This window comes from Herpailurus yagouaroundi, unplaced genomic scaffold (genome assembly GCF_014898765.1).
Source record: "Herpailurus yagouaroundi ecotype Mexico unplaced genomic scaffold, PumYag 186, whole genome shotgun sequence".
NCBI classification, from domain to species: domain Eukaryota; kingdom Metazoa; phylum Chordata; class Mammalia; order Carnivora; family Felidae; genus Herpailurus; species Herpailurus yagouaroundi.
This window is the reverse complement of record NW_024412417.1, coordinates 23,612,059-23,635,681: the sequence shown is the minus strand read 5'-3', so window position 1 is coordinate 23,635,681 and position 23,623 is coordinate 23,612,059. Positions and strand designations below refer to the sequence as shown.

General features: G+C 33.8%; 1 protein-coding gene and 1 long non-coding RNA gene across 5 annotated transcripts in view; one reads left to right on the top strand and one right to left on the bottom strand.

Moving 5' to 3' along the window:
- The window catches only part of LOC121042882 (uncharacterized), a 151,562-nt gene extending 134,558 nt beyond the window's left edge, over positions 1-17,004 (bottom strand). The window contains exons 1-2 of the long non-coding RNA XR_005796508.1: positions 16,910-17,004; positions 16,207-16,268 (exon numbers count right to left, since the gene is read on the bottom strand). This is a non-coding gene — a long non-coding RNA (uncharacterized LOC121042882). The remainder of the gene's footprint in view (positions 1-16,206; positions 16,269-16,909) is intronic.
- The window catches only part of CSMD3 (CUB and Sushi multiple domains 3), a 1,253,459-nt gene that overhangs the window by 170,271 nt on the left and 1,059,565 nt on the right, over positions 1-23,623 (top strand). For all 4 annotated transcript variants that reach the window (XM_040494274.1, XM_040494275.1, XM_040494273.1 and 1 more), the window contains exon 3: positions 14,022-14,134. In XM_040494274.1, coding sequence (XP_040350208.1) covers positions 14,022-14,134 — 113 coding nt within the window. The remainder of the gene's footprint in view (positions 1-14,021; positions 14,135-23,623) is intronic.

Genomic DNA, 23,623 nt, shown 5'->3' with positions numbered 1-23,623 from the left:
AAACGGTTAAATGATTGGAATTTTCTGGTGCTACTGTATTCTAATCAATTTTAATACTGTACTATTAATTTCTTGATAATAGAAAAAACTATTATAGGAATTTTGTATGTTTAAAACAGATGAGGAGATATAGTGCATATCTAGCACAACTTCAAATCATATTTCCATGTTTTTTTAAAAACTAAATTATATACATTTCTATATTTATATATTTGTATATTATTAAAATATAAGTAATTATTATTCTCCATGTTAGTAAATATCACTCAAGAATCCCTAGGATATTGGGGAGCCTGGCTGGCTTGGCGGTAGAGCGTGCAACTCTTGATTCAGGGTTGTGAGTTCAAGCCCCATGTTGAATGTAGAATTTACTTAAGGATCCCTAGGATATTGAATGTGGAACACCAAGGTACATAAAGATATTATTTCTAAAGTAAAACAGAATATTTATACCATTATCTAATTATGTTTGCTAACATGTATCACATTTAATCATCTTCAGTGTTACAAAGTGTAAAATTTTACAATTTTTTTTGATCCTGTAAAAGAATGATTAAAAAAAATACTTTATATATAGTAACACAGTCCATAACAATATAAAACATAATTTAATATTTAATTTTAACCATTTGTTAAATTTAAAATGTTTGGGTCTGAATTATGATTTTTAAATAATAGATTATTGGACTGATTTTTCATTTAACATATAAATTATCTGATAACACAAATTAGCTTAAATCATGTCCAAATACACTAATTAGGTAGAGAAATGACTGTGCATATGTTCTATGCCACTGCATTCTCATATTAATATTTTCTTTATCATATATTCCAATAGAGACAGATTATAATTTTATTTAATCTAAAATAGACAAAGTTTTCAAAAGGCTACATCATTTACCAATTGTATTGATATATGTATATATATATAAAGAGATCATTATCTCAAAGACAGTTGTGAAAATTTATAAGAAAGTGATGTTGGGCACAATGGATAAAATTAATGATTATGTACACTTTGTTAGAGTAATTGGTATAGTCTCAATTGCATCTATTCAGTATCTTTTAAAACAAAGTATTGACTTAGAAGCAAAACCAAAACTACTCTGTCAAAGAGCCCACACTTTTCTAATTTTTAGAATATCTAGGTTAGACTGTATAGTATCTTTATAAAAACATATTTAATCATTACCAGCATAAAGCTTTATTTAAAACTATCCAACTACAGTGTTTTATTTACTTTTTGTACAATTTAATACTTTATCTAAATCCATAAAACTAGTGAGTAGCATCAAATATCAAAATCTTTTTTATGATCAGTTTAGGTTAAATAAAAATTTGTCTTCATCTCTGGACTATAAAGAATATAGAATAAGTATATCTATATTAGATATCTCTGTAGGGACATTGATTAAGTGTATGGTCATTTCTCTTTTAAGAACAAACCTTTTGGGGCACCTGGGTGGCTCAGTTGGTTGAGCGTCTGACTTCAGCTCAGGACATGATCTCACAGCTCATAGGTTCAAGCCTTGCATCAGGCTCTGTGCTGACAGCTCAGAGCCTGGAGCCTGCTTTGGATTCTGTGTCTCCCTCTCTCTCTACCCCTCCCCCATTCATGCTCTGTCTCTAAAAAATGAATACACCTTAAAAAATGTTTTTTTTAAAAAAAGAACAAACCTTTTAATGCCTAGAAAAAAATAGACAAAATTCTATACTTCCAACATACACATGTGTTATATATAAAAAACATGTCATATAATTTTCATGTTTTGCTAAACTGAGAGATAATCAATAATATTTTTTCTGGGAAACACAAAAAAAACATTAATTTTGAGATAAATCCTTATCTATGTGTATTGGATAAATGGATCAAACAGTTGTTAACATGGAAGAATACAAAATATACATTTGTAGAATCATGTTTTTCTTTTTCTTCCTTAGTGAATGTAGAGGACCATAAGAATTACAGTAAAATTCAAACGTCAAGGTAGTATAATATGGCGTGTCAGAGATCTTCGGAAGGTACAAGGAAAAGACAGCAGTGTTTATAGCGGATGGAGGGAATCACTTCGCTTAATATCAAGAATTTCAGGTTTCTAAGGACAAATACGGTCTCATCCCATCTCTTCCGTTCTTTCTCCTTTTTTCTCCCCTTTCTTCCTAATTGGAAAGTTTTATCAGTGATTAGGGGATGTAATAAAGTTCTCATCTCTTTCTTACTCATACATTTACCTTAAGCAAACATCATGTAATGGGTCTTTACTAATATTATATCCAAAATAAAAGCCTTAGGGATGTTAAACTTGGCGGGGGGAGCAATTTAGAAGAGCATAATAGCATATACTTGAAGAATTACACTTAGTTACGTAATCCAAGTCTATTGTAAGTATTAATAATTAGGTGCTATAGGAAGAAAATTCTGGTTGGTTATGAAAGAACTTTCTAATTCTCATGTTTGTTATTAAGAGTGAATAACAATAACAGCAAACACTTCTGTAGTACTTGCTAAATGCCAGGCATTGTTCCAAGTGATGTACTTGGATTCACTTACTCAAAACTGACAAAAACTTAAGGGGTAGGTACTATTTTCATTAATATTTTGCCAGTGAGAAAGCAGATAGGGAGGGAACTAACTTGCCCAATGTCACACAATAGCAAATGGCCACACAGAGATTTACTCCAGGGAGTCCAACACCAGAGTTATCATTTAATGTGTTTATGCCAATAAGATGAGCCCTGGGTAGCTTTATCACCAAAATAATTATGGTAGAAATAGTATTTATCATGTGTGAAGCACTTGCTAAATTTTTATAAGCATTATCCCACTTAATTCTCACAAGATAGCTATGGGATAATTCCTTGGATTAACCTCATCTTACCCTGAATTTATTGAGATAAAATACCTTACCCAATATCACATTACTGACAAGCAGTGAAACATGTGTTTTCCAGTTGTATGCCCTAGAATCCAAGCTTACAGTCACTAACTTCAGCTGCTTCATAAAACCCCAACTTTGGAAAATATGTTCATGAACAATTGCAGGTAATTACACAAGATGGGGACCTCATAAAATAGATTTAAATGTCTAGCATTCATTAATTGCCCACCATAAATTCACTATACTTCAAAACTTTTCAGGTTCAATTACACTGTCATTGGAATTATGATCATTTATACTACCAAAGATAAGTGGTTCAGTGAACGAATAAATAAAATAAAATCAGAAAGAAGGGACATTATGCAAGTTTGGCAATATTGGCAGAAGACAGTGGAAAAAAATTGCAAAGACTGATTTTGAAAAAACTTTCTAGTAATATATTACATGGGTCCTGGGTAAAATGTTGATCCTAAAGATGAAACTCTAACATCACAATAGAGAATGAGTTTTATGTAAATGGAGTAACTCTAGATACAGTGAGTTGAGAACATGTTCAAACTTTTTGAGGGAAGAAAAAGTTTTCTCGATGGAATAGTGGTTATACAATATTTGTGCATCTCTAAGGTTCAGAAAGTAAGGGAAAAACCTAAAATACTTAGAGCATGTAAATATGTAATAACAAGAATAATAATTTCAGACCAAGGAATGAAGGTCAGGGAGAACTTCACTAGCTTTCAGAAATCAGAAATTTGCAGTGATGAGCTCAATTGTTTGTAAGATCAAAACAATTGCTTTAAACATAAATTCAAGTAAGCTGATGGAAAAATCTCACCTCTAACACCTGTTAAAGTCCATGCACCTACCTGTCAAGACATAATAATAACTAACACTTTTAATCCACTATCTAAATCTTACGGAAGTGGCAAAATCTATCAGAGAACAATTCTGGCAAGTTTCCAAGATTTACAGGTACTTCATTCAATACAGTGGAAAGAATATGAAAGAGTGGAAATGAAAGCTGGTCACCTACCTTTATATCTATAACTTTACTATGTTCATAGTCATATCCGTATCTACCCCAATCCCTATCCATATCCGTATGTATATCAATATATGTACTCATTTCCATATCTGCGTCTATACCTAACAGATGTTCCTAACATTGTGAATTTGCTTTCTCACATAAGATGCCGTTTTCAGGAATTTTATATTTGAGAGAAGTTTCTGCTCATTTAATTGCAACAAATGATATAATTATTCAAATATTGCCACAGCCAACTTTTCCTTTGATATTACAATTAGTGACATCTTGATGCAACCATGAATTATCGGGCTGTGCTTCATGTACCCCAATATCAATAGGGTATACGATTTATTATCACAGAACAGTCATTATTTTAAATATCTGCTTGTTCCTGAGGTTTTCCCATTCATTTTAAAATTAAATAGATTAACAGTTCACTTCAGCAAAGAATTCCCTGTATATCACCTGGATCATTTTTAAGAACTGTATAACCTTTGTTTATAAGAGCAAAGTAAAATTGTAAGATACTTTGATCTAAATTTCTTACTGTGAGTAATGAGAAATCATCATGAGAATGCTGGTGCTATAATACAATTTATCTTAGCTATAGCATGACATAGAATGCAAATGAAAGGGCAGTGGATTTGGAGTCATAGTACTAATGCAACTAACACTTAGTGGCTATTTCTTAGATTCCAGAAAATATACCAGGCCATTCCACATGAATTCTCTAATTTAACCATCACAAAGCTGGGGATTTGGGGTAATGTTACCACTTTTATTTTAAAAGAAAGCTTGCTCTCTTTATCTTTTTCTACTCCCCATGTCTGTTTCCACCCAAACTCGTTATAAGCAGTAATAAGAGAATAGCCTTTTAACTTAAAAATATGGCTTTTGGGGCACCTGAGTGACTCAGTCAGTTATGCATCTGACTCTTGATTTCTGCTCAGGTCATGATCTCATCGTTTGTGGGTTCAGGCTCAGCACTGGGCTCTGCACGGACAGTGTGGAACCTGCTTGGGATTCTCTCTCCCGTTCTCTTTGCCCCTCCCCTGCTCACGCTCTGTCTCAAAATAAACATAAAAAAAAATAAAAAATGTTAAACATATATATGTGTGTGTATATTTAAGGAGCATTTGATTACATTGTTGTAGTACAGATCCAGTCATTCTTGACTCTCAGTCTCCTAGAAATAACACCTCGTTAGAAGTTGGTAAACATATGTCTCACATTCAGGTCCTTTATCCATTTTGAGTTTATTTTTGTGAATGGTGTGAGAAAGTGGTCTAGTTTCAACCTTCTGCATGTTGCTGTCCAGTTCTCTCAGCACCATTTGTTAAAGAGACTGTCTTTTTTCCATTGGATGTTCTTTCCTGCTTTGTCAAAGATTAGCTGCCCATACGTTTGTGGGTGTAGTTCTGGGGTTTCTATTCTATTCTATTGGTCTATGTGTCTGTTTTGTGCCAATACCATGCTGTCTTGATGATGACAGCTTTGTAGTAGAGGCTAAAGTCTGGGATTGTGATGCCTCCTGCTTTGGTCTTCTTCAAAATTACTTTGGCTATTCAGGGCCTTTTGTGGTTCCATATAAATTTTAGGATTGCTTGTTCTACTTTCGAGAAGAATGCTAGTGCAATTTTGATTGGGATTACATTGAATGTGTACATAGCTTTGGGTAGTATTGACATTTTGACAATATTTATTCTTCCAATCCATGAGCAGGGAATGTCTTTCCATTTCTTTATATCTTCTTCAATTTCTTTCATAAGCTTTCTATAGTTTTCAGCATACAGATCTTTTACATCTTTGGTTAGATTTATTCCTAGGTATTTTATGCTTCTTGGTGCAATTGTGAATGGGATCAGTTTCTTTATCTGTCTTTCTGTTGCTTCACTGTTAGTGTATAAGAATGCAACTGATTTCTGTACACTGAATTTGTAACCATCAAAACCCTAGAGGCAAAAGCAGGAAAAGACCTCTCTGACCTCAGCCATAGCAATTTCTTACTCGACACATCCCCAAAGGCAAGGGAATTAAAAGCAAAAATGAACTATTGGGACCTTATGAAGATAAAAAGCTTCTGCACAGCAAAGGAAACAACCAACAAAACTAAAAGGCAACCAACGGAATGGGAAAAGATATTTGCAAATGACATATCGGACAAAGGGCTAGTATCCAAAATCTATCAAGAGCTCACCAAACTCCACACCCAAAAAACAGATAACCCAGTGAAGAAATGGGCAGAAAACATGAATAGACACTTCTCTAAAGAAGACATCCGGATGGCCAACAGGCACATGAAAAGATGCTCAACGTCATTCCTCATCAGGGAAATACAAATCAAAACCACACTCAGATATCACCTCACGCCAGTCAGAGTGGCCAAAATGAACAAATCAGGAGACTATAGATGCTGGCGAGGATGTGGAGAAACAGGAACACTCTTGCACTGTTGGTGGGAATGCAAATTGGTGCAGCCGCTCTGGAAAGCAGTGTGGAGGTTCCTCAAAAAATTAAAAATAGACCTACCCTATGACCCAGCAATAGCTCTGCTAGGAATTTACCCAAGGGATACAGGATTGCTGATGCATAGGGGCACTTGTACCCCAATGTTCATAGCAGCACTCTCAACAATAGCCAAATTATGGAAAGAGCCTAAATGTCCATCAACTGATGAATGGATAAAGAAATTGTGGTTTATATGCACAATGGAGTACTACGTGGCAATGAGAAAGAACGAAATATGGCCCTTTGTAGCAACGTGGATGGAACTGGAGAGTGTGATGCTAAGTGAAATAAGCCATACAGAGAAAGACAGATACCATATGGTTTCACTCTTATGTGGATCCTGAGAAACTTAACAGAAACCCATGGAGGAGGGGAAGAAAAGAAAAAAAAAAAAGAGGTTAGAGTGGGAGAGAGCCAAAGAATAAGAGACGCTTAAAAACTAACAACAAACTGAGGGTTGATGGGGGGGGTGGGAGGGAGGGGAGGGTGGGTGATGGGTATTGAGGAGGGCACCTTTTGGGATGAGCACTGGGTGTTGTATGGAAACCAATTTGACAATAAATTTCATATATTATAAAAAAAAAAGAGTTTCCATTACGTTGTACTATAAAATGGCACATTGTCATTATTTTTTTTTAATTCTTAAACAGACCATTATTCAAAGAGCATATGCATTGACATTATAAATTACTTTCTTGTAATTTAAATTTAAACCAATTCTGCATTAATTACCAAATAATTATTTTAGTATGTTTCCTGTCATTGATGGAAAGATATAAATTCATTATGTAATTCTCCCTAAATCTAGTTACTCTATACAGTGTGAGACATCATTAATGTTTCTGAATCTTTGTAAGTGGAAATGCTTAAAGAATGCTTGGTTTCATCTAAATGGGACCATAAGAAGTAACAGGGTCACTCATTTCAAGTGCATGATTTTTTTTTTAATTTTTTTTTCAACGTTTATTTATTTTTGGGACAGAGAGAGACAGAGCATGAACAGGGGAGGGGCAGAGACAGAGGGAGACACAGAATCGGAAACAGGCTCCAGGCTCCGAGCCATCAGCCCAGAGCCTGACGCGGGGCTCGAACTCACGGACCGCGAGATCGTGACCTGGCTCAAGTCGGACGCCTAACCGACTGCGCCACCCAGGCGCCCCACAAGTGCATGATTTTTAAAACATACAACAGCCTCTGATAAATGCTTTGCCTAGTAAATAATAAAATGTTAAAATATATTTGAGGTGTGGGGCGCCTGGGTGGCGCAGTCGGTTGTCTCCCTCTGTCTCTGCCCCTCCCCTGTTCATGCTCTGTCTCTCTCTGTCCCAAAAATAAATAAACGTTGAAAAAAAAAATATTTGAGGTGTATGTATGATTAGGAAGCAGGGAGAATAGATGCTATACATTAGAAAGTATAAAACGTAGGATGAAAAATAAACAACATGTGTGCCATTCTGTCACATAAAAGGATCTACTGAAAAAAAATGGCCATAAACTAGCCCTGGGCCATGAGAAATATTCACCAAATAACAGTGAAATATGAAAAACAGAGGAAATGTTATAAATTTTTCATTAAGCTAAATGTCTTAAGAGGAAATGATTGTTCTTTAATCTGAGTTTATGTGCATATGTGCTAAATTTATGATGGTAGAAAATGGTGATTGTTTTGATAGCATAAAACAAAGTCACTACTTAAAATTAATAAATTTCATGAGCACCTGGGTGACTTAGTCGGTTAAGCGTCTGACTTTGGCTCAGGTCATGATCTAATAGTTCATGGGTTAGAGCCCCGCGTCAGGCTCTGTGTTGACAGCTCAGAGCCTGGAGTCTATTTTGTATTTGTGTCTCCCTCTGTCTCTGCCCCACGCCCACTCACACTCTGTCTCTCTCTCAAAAATAAACAAACATTTTAAAATATTTAAAAATTAATACATTTCAATCCTCAGCCAATTTTTCTCAATTTTTAACATTTAAAAAAAATAATATCTGAAGGAAATTTACATTGCATCATTCTAGGATTTGCTGATATATTTGCTGACTAATCTTACTTAGTTTTCCACTAGGAAAATCTCTTTGCTAACCACTAGTGATATTAGCTGTAAATGCATCAACAACTACAGATGGGCATTCCACATTACCTTCCTGGCCTTTAATTTAATGTCCTTAAAACTGTGACACAGTTTTTACCAGTATCAACTACTTAAAGCCATCATGTGGGTAAAATTATGTTCTTATCTATTCCAAATATCTGTTAAGAAATTTATACAGGCATTGTGAAGAAACAAAAATGAATTAAATATGTACTTCCCTCATGAAAAAATCACATTCCTTATGGTAAAAATCACTACTGGAAAAGAAATGCACTGGACTTAGAAGTTATGGGTTTACTTCTTTGCTCCACTGCTCACCAGCAGTATGAATTTGAACTATTTACTGACCATTTTCGAACTGTGATTTCTTCAATTGTAAGTCAGAGAAAATAGAGTTTCACTATGGTATTCTTTTCAAAGGAACATAAAATGCCATTCACTATGCAGTTTTAAAATACATCAATACGAGGAAATATAATTTATAATTCAATGAATTAACAATATATGCAAAACACCAAATTTCACAAGTATCTGAATCAGTACAAATGATTGATGGAAAAAGATCATACTTATCCATAAAAGACTGTGATTTCTAGATTACCTAGAAAACATGTTAATTTCAAGTACAATACATGTATATTTAAATATTATAATTCATAGTTCATATTAAAGATAAAAATCATATTAGCTTTACCTGAAAAGTAAGTTTTAAAACTATATAGTTCTATCCTGAAAAATACTTCAAATAGAGGTGCCTAAGATACATGATCTCCTTTCAACTTTTGAGGTTACTATTATGGTGAAAGTTATGTCTTAGTCAACAGGAATGTCTATGTAGACTACCTGAATTTTCTTAACAATTGGAGTCCCTTGACATTTTTATGATTTTTGAGAATGCTGTTCTAAGAACACAGTTTTTTTGTTTGAAAAAGCAAGTGCTCTGATGGCATTCACATTCTCCTACCACCCAAATTCATGAACTTAACAGCTGTTTATTGAGGGCCCTTCTACATGATAGATACTTCATGAAAGCACTGCTGATAAACTAGTGAGTTACAAGGAATGACTTCAGAAAGGTTAGCATCCAAAGGAGAAAGAAAGATGCTTAATAAATAACTACATACAGAAATACTAACTTACAAAATGAAGTCTTATAAAGTATAGACATACAACAGAAATTTACTGGGGTTTTGGTTATAGCCCACTGAAATAAAGTGAATATCACAATAAAGCAAGTCAAATGAACTTCTTTCATTTCCCAGTGCATATAAAACTGTATTTACCCTATACTGTAATCTATTAAGTATGCATTATGTTAAAAAATGGACATTAAATATTTTAATTTAAAAAACGCTTTATTATTTAAAAATGCTAACCAATCTCTGAGCTTTCAGTGAGTCATAATCTTGTGCTAGTCGAGAGTCTTGCCACTATGTTGATGGCTGCTGACTGGTCAGGGTGGTGGTTGCTGAAGGCTGGAATGGCTGTGGCAATTTCTTTTGTTTTTTAAGATCTTATTTATCTGTAATCTTTGATGTATATAAAAGCATAGCCTAGTATATGCTGGTATAAATGGCATATTTTAGGGGTGCCTGGGTGGCTCAGTCAGTTGAGTGTCTGACTTTGGCTCAGGTCATGATCTCATGGTTCATGGGTTTGAGTCCCACATCGGGCTTTGCACTAACAGAAAGTAGCCTGCTTCAGATTCTCTGCCTCCTTCTTTGCCCCCTCCCCCACTTGTGTTCTCTCTCAAAAATAAACATTAAAAAGTAAAAAAAAATCTTAAATCAAGACTTGGACATTCAACCAACTGAGCCACCCCAGTTCCCCATATAATCTTTTATGTATTTGAAACTATAGCCTAGTATATTCTGGTTATAAGTGACATATTTTAAAAAACAAGGATACAAAAACATTGAAGATTAAAAGATGATCTAGATTAATTCTAATAAATTAAGTTATAGATTTATGAGTATCAAGATAAAGTTTACGATCAGATTATTAGAAATATAGTAGCACTTCATAAAGACAAAATATTCAATTTACTAGGAAATATAATCATTTAAACTGTACACACCTAATAATGCAGCCCCCAAATATATTTTAAAATGGACATAACTACAAGGAAAACTATAAAAACTACAATCATATTGTGAGATTTTAGCATATCTCTTTCATCAACTAGTCTATCAGATTTTTAAATTATAGTTAGCAAAGAGAACACTTGAACATGATTAACAAATCTATCTAAAAGATATACTAAATGCTGCTCCTAGCCAATGATAAATACTCATTACAGTAGCCAGAGTGATCCTAGCATAATGGTTCTCTGGGAATGGATGAATATGTTAAATTGCATCGAGACAGATGTTATAATAGGAAAATATCTGAATTGTCAATTTGAACACAAACTAATTACATGAGCATGTAAAAGTTGAGAACTCTCTCCATCTGGAGGCAGAAGAAGAGGCAGCAGAAGGATGAAGTGGAAGGAAAGACTAAAGATATTTGAAGAAAGAGAACTCACACTGCCCTTGCTGACTCTGAAAAAGCAGGAAGGGGGCCACAAACTGAGAAATGCAGGCAATCTCTAAAACCTGAGAATGACCCCAAGCCAACGTGACCTTAGTCCTACAACTGCATGGAATTTAAATCTGGCAACAGCTTTATAAATTTGGAAGTGAAAGCAGATATAGCTCCAGAGGTTCTAGAAGCAATGCAGCCCAGCTAACACTTTGATTTCAGCTTCATGAGACTCCAAGCAGAGAACCAGTTGAGCTATAGTCTACCAACCCCCACATAACTATGAGATAATAATGCACATTCAGTTTGTGTTAATTTGGGTTAGGAATAGAAAAATAATATATTTTCCTTCATAAGAAAACTAGGCAAATAAAAAATCACAATATCTGACCCATAAAACAAATCTTGAGAATCTCAAAGGATTCAATTCATACAGAAAATGTTATCCAATTGCAATGCAAATGAGATATACATGGTAAGCAGATATAACTAAAGCAACTCATTGGTTTATAATTTCAGAGATATACTTCTAACCAGGAGCCAAATAGGAAATCATGCAACTTACTCAGCAAAAAGAGAAAAAATTAAAGTTTTAAATGCTGATAAACCTTAGAGAAACTTCCAGATAAGTATGTACAAGTCAACTTCTGCAAGAATGTTGATGAAAACACACTGGACTGATCATAGACAACCCAAATGCCCATCAACTGTAGAATTTATAAATTTAGTGTGGTGTATTTATTGCAATAGATTCCTATACAGCAGTGGTTCTCAAAATGTGATCCATGGATGTTTGAAGGTCTTTAGGCACTTTTAGGGGTTCTACAAGATCACTGAACTAGCCACTTTTTCATGGAACACCTCTTTACTGGAGTGACTGACATAAATGTTAATCACATCTGTATGTCTGGCATATATTTTTTGAAACACACACACACACACACAAACATCCCCACACCCACGCATATACACATGCAATGAACCTGAATTGTTACTTGAAGGGAAAACAACTGACAGGATCTGTTGTTAATGATGAAATCTGAGTTTACAAGTAAAAAAAAATAGAATTTTGGAAAGCTTCAATCCATTACTGTAAGCTTTAAAGTTTCTCCAAGTTTAATGACTTTTCTAATGAGATCAGTAGCAATAAAAATAAATGTGATTTTTTGATAGTTTATAATAAAATGTAACATTTGGAAGATCTAACTCAAATGATCAATGCTTGTTAAATGTTGCCTGGATAAAAAGGACCCATTATAAGAACAAGGTGAAGCAATGAATTTTAATGCTACACAATACAACAATTAATTGATATGGCTTAAATTCAACATCGAAACTAACTTGTGAAGTTTTTGTGTAGTATCAAAAAAGAGCATCCACTTTAATCTGCAAAGGCTATTAGAAATAGCTTCCCTTTTCCAACCACACACTTAAGTGAGGCCAGAGTTCTTCATATCAATCAACCAAAATAATGTAATCCAAAATATTGAATAAAGAAGTAGATTTGAGAATCCAAATAATTTCTGCTAATAGACCAGATATTAAAACGATTTCTAAAAAACAAAATACAAGGCATTCTTTTCATTTCTGTTTTGGAAAAGATACTTATCTTGAATTGAAATATGATCGACGTAAACATGTAATGTGCCTATTCTGGTTATTTTTAAATTAAGTAACAAATGCACACGTAAAAAAACAGTTCTCAGTTTTATTTTAAATATTGGGGCGCCTGGATGGCTCAGTCAGTTGAGCAACTGATTTTGGTTCAGGTCATGATCTCACGTTTCGTGGGCTCAAGCCCACGTCAGGTTGTGCTGACAGCTTGGAGCCTGGAGCCTGATTCAGATTCTGTGTCTCCCTCTCTCTCTGGCCCAGTGCTACTCACATTCTGTCTGTCGGTCTCTCTCAAAAATAAACAAAACCTTAAAAAAAATTTAAATATGGCACATGTTGATAAACCCCACAAAATCTTTTTGGGGTTCTTAATAATTTTTAGAGTATAAGCACACCTGAGACAAATGAGAGTTACTGTTATACAGCAATGAAATATATGGTAATTTCAATGTAGATTAATCCTGTACAATGTTGGGCAAAAATAGCAATTACTGTGTATTTAAAAAGGTATAATTCCATTGCATAAAATTACTAATTCTTATTCTAATATTAATAATAAACATGATAAAGTAAAGAACATAAAAGGCAATTCATAGAAAAATTAAAAAGTATGTACTTTCATTAATTTTAGAAAAACTATATTCCATGTATGTGGTTTTCTTTAATTCTTAATTTCTCTTTTCTGGTTTAGAAAAAAGTATCAGTTGTAAATTAATTACATAACCAAGCTTGTAACTATATCCAATAAAGTATTAGCAAAATAAGCACTACATTTTGGTAAAAAATCAAATATTTGTTTTGTAAAATATGCAATATAACCAAAAAGCAATTTGCATCTATTAGTTTTAATAGAACTAATTGAAATTTTAGAATATGATAAGGCAAAAAAATCACATCATTTGTAGACTCTTCAGTTTCAAGATGTCATATCTGGATCACATTTTTCCTTTAATATTAAATTTTAGTAAATACCACTCTTTTTATATATTCTAAACTATCAGGAAAAAAATTTACTGACAAAAATATCTTCTGCATATTCAGTTGTTAAAATCAGGAGCAAAAGATACCTAAACACACACACTCTCACAATTCATTTCCCAAAGTCTAAATTGATCAGTATTTTCATATAGATGACATACGTACTAGATACGATAGTTATGCACATTCATATATATGTAAATAACCATATATATACCTACAGGAATTGTTTTTGATGAGTGAGCTTTAATCAACATAAATTTGTTTATAAACCCTCACATACACACACATACACACTTATTTATACAAAGCTTGGGGATTTGATAAAATGACTTTTAATGCTCTTTCAACTCTATTAGGTAAAATGTCTATAACACTAACAATTAATTTCGTTTATGTTTTTAGGTTAACAGGATTCCATCTGCCACCGCCAGTGACAAGTACCAAATCTGTGTTCTCACTACGTTTGACCAGTGATTTTGCAGTTAGCGCTCATGGGTTTAAAGTATATTATGAAGGTAAGTGATATTAACATAAAATGACCACTGCCCAGTGTAATGGAGTCAAACCAAACTTCTCTGGGGTGGAAATGGTAGAAGAATCACCAGACAGGAAAATATTATTTATCCTGTTAGCTCAAATCTTATCCTGAGGGTCACGTTAATCATCATTAACATACAATAAAATGATGGAATTGGTAGGCTTTAATGTTTCAGTTGCAGTGTACCTGAAGAGAGGAAAATCTTTCCCTTAAGTCTTCTTAGGAGATGAGACCATGAAACGATTATGGGGTTAGACATTCCCAAAAGTGAACCGAATATGAGAGTAACAGGAAATTAGGTATGATTTGAGATTCAGGCATCAGACTCCACCCTATTTTCCTGTGTATTTTGCCTCTCTGCCAGAAAATAACCTGGTAATCTGTCTTCTCTGCAAGTTAAGAGTCAAGAAAACCAGTCTATTAAGAGACATGAGTTTATGTCTTCCATTCTAAGCCAGACTTTACAGTTCCACATATCCATAATCCCTAAAACCATAAAGTGTTACCTAAAACCATACCTAAATACCTAAAACCATAAAGGAAAACCAAGAAGTTCTTGACACTAAGGTTTTACCTGGAAGTTGGTACAAACTCATTTTGGCATCAAAACGTGACCGGAACTAACTGGAGGCCACTAATAACCTCTATTTATCCCACATAGTGTGGGTACTCAAGTTTCATTCTGCAAAGATTGTTTGATAATTCAGTGTACCACAGGCTCTGCTGATGGCGTTAAAAATGTATAGAATCTGCATGTGTTCCCTATTTACAATGTGAAAAAAATTCTGACGGTAAAAATACTCCATTCCCAAAGGTCTCAGATGGAGTTCATGGACTTGTAATTACTTCTTTAAGTTGCACCTAGTTTAGGGAAGACTCCCTCCCTACCTACAGGAATAGCATATCAGATATCAACTCACCTCCCAAGGGGACCATATTACCAGAATGCATCACACGAGATGTAAAATTATCATAACAGATACATAAATACAGTAGCAGGGGTGGTTACTTTCTAAATCACATTATAATTCAAAATATGATATGTTTAAAGAGCACACTGGAAAACAGATATAAAGTAGACTTGCTTTAGTATAAAGGTTAACAGTTTGCATGCGAGGAAAGTTTTAAAACAAACATTTCATCTTAGTGCTATCTTTCTCACTAGAAAAAAATCCTCTAGCAAACAAATGAGTAAAAATATTTTCTCCCTTTTATACCCTAAATAATGACACATCACAGCAGTTTTTACACTATTTTCTACCTAATACATTTCTTAACTATCTTTTGTCTAGCAGTGGAGGCTGAGTTCTAACACTTATTTTCCTCCGTTGTGCTAGTAATAATCCTTATTTTTCTAAGGTGATTTCACAATAATTGAGTATTTTATCTTGGCAACTTAATTCATAGTTTAAAACACTACAAACACAAAGGTTTAATTTTAAGTATAATTTTGGCAATATTGAAGGAGTTAGTAATACAATAATTTTCCATTAGAGGCTCCTTAATAGAAAACCCGTACTCTGTTCATCAAAATATAAATATATTTTAGGCTGGTTGATTCTTTCAGTAAGTACTAAGTATACTAAAAATGTAGTAGCTTGGAACATGAGTTAAGATGTTGCCGAGTTTTCTGGTTTGGCTGTCAAGTGTCATGAAATACACTCAAAACTATTTTCAAAGCTCTCTATTCTTTCTAGATGCACAACATTAAATTTCTGTCTTTTCTGCTTTTCAAGTGTCATGAAATACACTCAAAACTATTTTCAAAGCTCTCCATTCTTTCGAGATGCACAACATTATATTTCTGTCTTTTCTGCTTTGTAAAAATGTATTCATATATCTTTATGACACTTAAATGTTTTGGAGGTCCTGACTTAAAATATAAGGTATTAGACGTCCATATAGTATTGAGGGATTGGTATTCATGCTGCAGAACATCTTCAAGCATTGATTTGTGATAGTACATTCCACCATGTTTACTAGCTTTCTATTGGTACTTAACAAATGAACACAAATTTAGCATCTTAAAACAAAAATATACTAACTCACAGTCCTGGAGCTGAGAAGTCCTGGTGATCTCTGCTAGTTTCTCCGTTCAGGGTCTCGCAAGGCTGAAATAAAAATGTCAGCTGGTTGGTCTCTTATCAGAAGGCTCTGGAAAGAAACTAGTGCCCATTGGTCCTGAAGACCTCTCTCTTCCTTGTTCTTGGGCTCTAAGTGTGAGAGCCAGCAACTGCTGCACCGTATCTTTCTCATTGTTGAAATCTCTCTGATTTCCCCTTCCCCATGTAAAATTTGCTAAGCTTAATTACATTTGCAAGGTTCTTTTTGTCATGTCCTGTGACATATTCAGCGGTTCGAGAGATATTGGGAGGTAACAGGTGGGAGGGGAGAGAAGATGGGCGTCATTTACCCTACCACACTAGTTAACATTTTCTAGAGGGGGTAGCTCTGAGTTGTTATTAATTTAACCATGGCCAACGATACTGTCAAGGCCAGCAGGTGTGGTGGCCTCTCATTCTCATATCCTCTTGGCTATGTTCCAGGCCCCACAGTGAATGCCTAAAAACGTGGATAGTACCAAACTCTGTATATACTTTATTTTCTCTTACACATACATACTGAAGTTTAGTTTATAAATTAGGCATAGTAAGAAGTTAACAATAAAATGAATAATTATACTAATATACTGTAACTAAAGTTACGTGAACTTGAGAGCGCTCGCTCTCTCAAAATATTGTACTATACTCACCTTCCTTATGACGCTGTGAGATGATAGAATGCCTACGTGACCAAGTGAGGGGAATGACGTAGGCACTGTAGTGTAGAGTTATGCTACAATTGAACCTCTGATGATTCGTCAGAAGGACCGTTGGCTCAGAGACCACAGTTCACGCCAGGTAACCTAAACCGACGATAGCGAATCTGCAGAAAGTGAAACTGGAGATAAGGCAGGACTGTCATACAGTGACGTCCAGGAAATGTAGTTAAAAGTTTCAAAGCCCGTTTTTCACACCCTTACGTTTTTTTAATGTTTGGTTATTTACTTTGGGGGGTGAGGGGATAGGCGTGCGTGCGCGTGATAATGTAAGTGGGCGAGGGGCAGAGAGAGAGGGAGAAAGAATCCAAAGCAGGCTCTGCTGTCAGCGCAGAGCCTAACAGCAGGACTTGATTCCACAACCTGTAAGATCATCACCTGAGCCAAAATCAATAGTGGGTGGCTTAATTGGCTAAGCACTCAGGTGCCCCAACACCCCTACGTTTTGAATCCAAGCTATCATACCACAATTACCTCAAATTCCAACTCTGGACCCTACTGAATCTACTAATCCGGACATTTCCTCTAAATTTACACCTGCCTGATTTTTTATGTTTTCATTTTATTTTTCAGATGATCCTAATATCTGAATCTCATTTATTTTCATTCCATTTTCCTGTATATAATCATTTACAGTTTTTTTAAATTAAAGTGTGGTTGAGACATGCTGTTACATTAGTTTCAGGTGTACAACATAGTGATCCAACAAGCTTATAGACGCTGTGCTCATCACACGTATAGTTACCATCTGTCACCATACAACCCTATTAGAATACCGTTGACTGTATTTCTTATGGTTTACCTTTCATCTTAATCTTTTAAAATGTCCTTAAATCTCGTCCTTGTGTATTAGAATTTATGAGATTTCTATTTATTACTAATAGTTGTGAATTTATCTGTGTTTCTCAATCTGCCGACACTGGACCACACATATATCAGAACCATCTGGATAATTTGTTAAATGTAAAATATAGAATTCTTGGCTCCAATTACATATCCTGAATCACACTGTGGAGTGAAGTCCTAGAATATGCATTTCAATTCCAATTGCAAATCCAAAATAGAATAAATAAATGATAAATGTAAGTCAGTCTCTGATCTTCACAGATCCCAGTTTTTAAAATCCTTTATTGTCCTATTACAGCCCATTTACTTAAAAACTGTCCCTGTTTCCTAAATTTTGATCAGGTTGACTTGAAACATTTTTCTTTTAAACTTCTTGAAGTCCAAGTTGTGAGTTGTTAAATTTCTGTGGAAAATTTCCCCATTAAAACTAGCTGTATATATCTTTATCTTTTCTCATTACTGTCTATCATACACCTCTATATCTTGTCACTATTTCCCAAAGTCTGTTTTACAGGACTTTTGTTTCATTTGTTTATGTTAATAAAAATAAATGAGTAAAATAGTGTTCTATGAAACAATAAATTTGAGAAAAACTAATGTATACCATGTTGGATAGTCATATAACCATTTTTCAAAATTTGATTGAGATAAACCTGATTAAGATGTGTTCTACAGAACACACAATGAGAAATGTGCTTATATCTTTTCTAAATCTGCCAAACAGCTCAAAATATATTCCAGTTTCTACTAAAAAGCTATTTTGTGTAATAGAATTATTTTGCATTTTGCTTCAAAGATGCATAATCATTCTTTATAGGTAAAAGAGCATATAGTTACATACTATGGGATATTTTACCCTTTTAGAATCATTTATTGTGGAAACAAAGTAATATAATGAAAGCATATTGTGGATCATGTATATATAAATATTACATATATGATAGTAAGTGGTTACTCTAATGTTTATGAGAATCTCAATAAATAATTTCAGCATAATCAGTGAGCCAATTCAATGATCAGAAACAGACTTAAAATTGCAGTCTTGAAAACTCACTTCAAACACAAGGTAGTTGTTATGCCTTAATGATTATTGATCTGTATGACCAAGTAATTAAGAAAACATAGGGTTAAAATGTTCACCTTTAGAAAATATCCAGTTAAATCATTTTCACATTTTAATTCAGATGTACAAAATTTGGCTAATAACACTACTATTACTAGGTAACATTTACTGAGTTATTTCTTTGGGCCAATCACAGTGCTAAACATTTTACAAGTATTTTCTCACCCTAGAAAATTATATGAAAAATGTAATGAGCAATAATTTAACAAAAAATTCAGGTTAATTTAAAAATATGTTTAAATGACCTACAAATGTAAACCCATAAAAATATGTTTAAATCATCTACAAATGTAAACCAGACCTACAAATATAAACCCATAAAGATATGTTTAAATTATCTACAAATGTAAACCATATACATTTTTGAGACATTTTATATCTAACTATAAACCGTAATTCCATTTATAGTTAAATGGATATGATCACATAGAGTTTAGTACAAAGAGTATTAAAAAATAAAAATTACTGATAATGTATATTAAAACAATATGGACATAAAAGCTGAAATGTATTCTTATTTATTTATTTACTTAATTATTTGAAAGAGAGAGAGAGAGAGAGTGCAAGTGGGGGAGAGGGGCTGTGGGAGAGAGAGAGAATCTTACTTTTAGGTTCCACACTCAGTGCAGACCTGATCCCAGAACACTGGGATCATGACCTGAGCGAAAATCAATAGTTGGATGCTCAAAGGGCTGAACCACCCAAGAGCCCCCATTCTTGTGTATATTATATGTGACCTATATATTCTTTGTCCTTTTTAAATACTTGACATACAAATGAATATTTATACTACTTACTATTCTGTTTAACTATCTGTCACAGATGTTTACTAAAAGTTTATCCTTGAGAACAAAAAAAATGACATTAGTGATTTTTAATTTTAGGGGTTCTTTTCAATTCCTAAGCTTTAAAAATTTAAATTGCAGTACCATGAAATTTCATAAAGAGTTTATAAACTAGGATCAAGTTAATTATACTTCTGACCAGACAGTTGAATTGTAGCAAGAGAAATTTATGTAATTAAATCACATATATTAAACAGGTTGGTAGCAATAAAGGTAAGTTGGGTTCATAAAAGAAGTTAATGGATCATCACCTTTAATACTTCTAAGAATAAATGAAAGATATTACATTAAAAAAACCCACAGATGTCATACATGTAAAGACATTTTCTCCTCTTGATCAAATTCAAATCTTTTGCCTTTCACATTTCATAGTCAACCTACTTAGGCACAGAAACATCCTAATCCTAAACTGACCTTCTAAGTCATGATTGTCTTTTCTCCCTTTTAAAGAGTTGGAAGTGTTCAAAATCCCAAATTAGAGAATGACACCTTTTTCATAAATATCATCTACAGAATGAAGTTAAAGGATACAGTATTATAATAAATTGTGGATGGCTTTAAACAAGAGTTTATTAAATTTTGAGTTGTTTTACCTCTATTATCCAGGAAGATATAAATCACTTTCATGGTGCTCACAACAAAGCTTCAATAGTACTATCAATTTGTAAATGCTTTCAGACTTTTCAATATTTCAGCACAGTGTAGCATACACAACCTCCACAGCTACATGGTTTTCCAGTATTCTCACCTATTACCTTAATTCATAAAATAGTCACATGAACATGAATTAAATTTCTACATGTGCTATGCTATTTAAACTCTTCTACAGTACATCTCTGTCTCTTATGCCCTGAACACCTGTACACTTCTTTGTGACCCATGAATTTCTTATTCTTCCAGACTTGGTGCAAGCCTTAATCATTTCTGGAAAGTCATTTAGGGAATCTAGAATTGAGCCCAAAATGTTCAATGATGTTTTTTCTATGTGCTCAGATATGTACACACCTTGCCACAATACTATATATTACCATTTTGTGTGATTTTGCTCACACTAGGCTATGAGAAGCTTAAGGGTATAGAATCGATTTTACTTATTTTGCAAACATGCCTGTTGGCATATGGAAAGTAGTTACTACATCTTGTAAAACTCACCTGATATATAGGATATCTAATAATTTCATCAGTAGTGAGGACAAATTTAATGCATCTCCCACTTTCCAAGAATTAAAACGCCACTCGGTGTCTTAAAGGGCAGATGTAGGCTATGTTTAACCACTTAGAACTTGTGATATTAATTGATATTTACCTGGAAAAGGTAAGATTTAGTGAAATTTAAGGACTTTTCTTTGAAAAAGCCATAAATGTTAGGTAACATTATTTTTCTTTTAAGCATATTTTCTTTGCTGAAAAATCTTTGCTTTCTTGAAGTAAATAGTTTCTTTATGAAGTATTTTTAAAAACATAAAACCGCTCATATAGGATAAAAGGAATATTAAGATGAACATGAAAAATTGCTAGAACCAGTGATATACAAACTATTTAATCTTTGTGCCTCATGTGGAAAAAATAGGATAATGTTGAAGATTGTATTCTATTCCCCAGAAATTAAATTATTAAACTTCTCGTTTCACATTGAATTTCTTTCTTTCATATATGTTGCTAAATGTATTGTGTATGTCAATTGCTATAATTTATCATTTTTATTTTGAATGTTAGAATGAAGTTTGAGACAGTGATAATTTAAGATTCTAATTATATGTGAAATATTTTTTGTGTGTTTCATACATTCAAATACCATACATTGTGATAAGTTGTTATAATTGGTAGCTTATAAGAAAATATACTATATGCTTGATTAAAAAAATAATTTTTGATGCTGTCCAGTTCTCTGAGCATCATTATCTAAAGAGACTATCTTTTTTCCATTGGATACTCTTTCCTGCTTTGTTCAAGAGTAGTTGGCCATATATTTGTGGGTCCATTTCTGGGCTCTCTATTCTATTCCATTGGTCTACGTGTCTGTTTTGCCAATACCATACTATTTTGATGATTATAGCTTTGTATGTAATACAGGCTAAAGTCCAGGATTGTGATGCCATCAGCTTTGGTTTTCTTTGTCAACATTACTTTGGATATTCAGGATCTTTTGTGGTTCCATACAAATTTTAGGATTGTTTGTTCTAGCCCTGTGAAGAATGCTGGCGATATTTTGATTGGGATTACATTGAATGTGTAGATTGCTTTGGATAGTATTGACATTTTAACAATATTTGTTCTTCTAATCCATGAGCATGGAATGTTTTTTCATTTATTTGTGTATTCTTCAATTTCCTTCATAAGCTTTCTATAGTTTTCAGAGTACATACCTTTTACATCTTTGGTTTGGTTTATTCCTAGGTATTTTATGTTTTGGGTTCAATTGTAAATGGGATTGATTTCTTAATATCTCTTTCTGTTGCTTCATTATTGGTGTATAGAAATGAAACTGATTTCTGTACATCGATTTTATAACATATAGAAGAATGAAACTGGACCACTTTCTTACATCATAAGCAAAAATAAATTAAAAAATGGATGAAAGTCCTAAATGTGAGACAGAAAACCATCAAAGTCCTAGAAAACAGGCAGCAACCTCTTTGACCTGGGCCACAGCAACTTCATACTTGACATGTCTCTGAAAGCAAGGTAAATAAAAGCAAAAATGAACTATTGGGACCTCATCAAGCTAAAAAGCTTCAGCACAGTGAAGGAAACAATCAACAAAACTAAAAGGCATCCTAAAGAATTGGAGAAGACATTTGCAAATGACATATCAGATAAAGGGTTAGTATCAAAAAAACAATAAAGAAATTTCCAAACTCAACACCCAAAAAACAATAATGCAGTGAAGAAATGGGCAAAAGTCATGAATAGACACTTTTCCAAAGAAGACATCCAAATGCCAAACAGACACATGAAAAGATGCTCAACATTGCTCATCATTAGGGAAATACAAATCAAAACCACGTTGAGATACCACCTCACACTGGTGGCTAAAATGGCTAGAGTGGCTAAAATGAACAACTCAGGAAAAAATAGATGTTGGTGAGGATATGGAGAAAAGGGAACCTTTTTGCAGTGTTGGTGACAATGCAATCAGGTGCAATCACTCTAGAGGTTCCCCCCAAATTAATTACAGGTTCCCCCAAATTAATTAGAGTTTCCCCCAAAATATAATTACCTGTGACCCAGAAATTGCAGTACTAGGAATTTATCCAAAGGATACAGTAGGGCTGATTTGAAGGAGCACATGCATCCCAATGTTTATAGCAGTGCTATCAACAATAGCCAAATTATGGAAAGAGCCCAAATGTCCATGAACTGATGAATGGATAAGGAAAATGTGGTATGTATATACAATGGAATACTACTCAACGAATGAAAACGAATGAAATCTTGCCATTTGAAGCAACGTGGATGGAACTGGAGGGTACTATGCTAAACAAAGTAAGTCAGCCAGAGAGAGACAGATATCATATGATTTCACTCATGTGTGGAATTTGAGAAACTTAACAGATGACCACAGGGGAAGGGAAGGAAAAATAAGATAAAAACAGAAAGGGATGCAACCTGTAAGAGACTCTCAAATGCAGAAAATAAACTGGGGGTTAAGGGGGATGGAGGAGTTAAGAGGATGGGGAAAATGGGTGATGGGCATTGAGGAGGGCCCTTGTTGGGATGAGCACTTGGTGTCCTTTGTAAGTGATGAATCATGGGGATCTGCCCCTGAAGCCAAGACTATACTGTATGTTAGCTAACTTAAGAATATATTTAAAAAAAAGAAATTAAATTTTG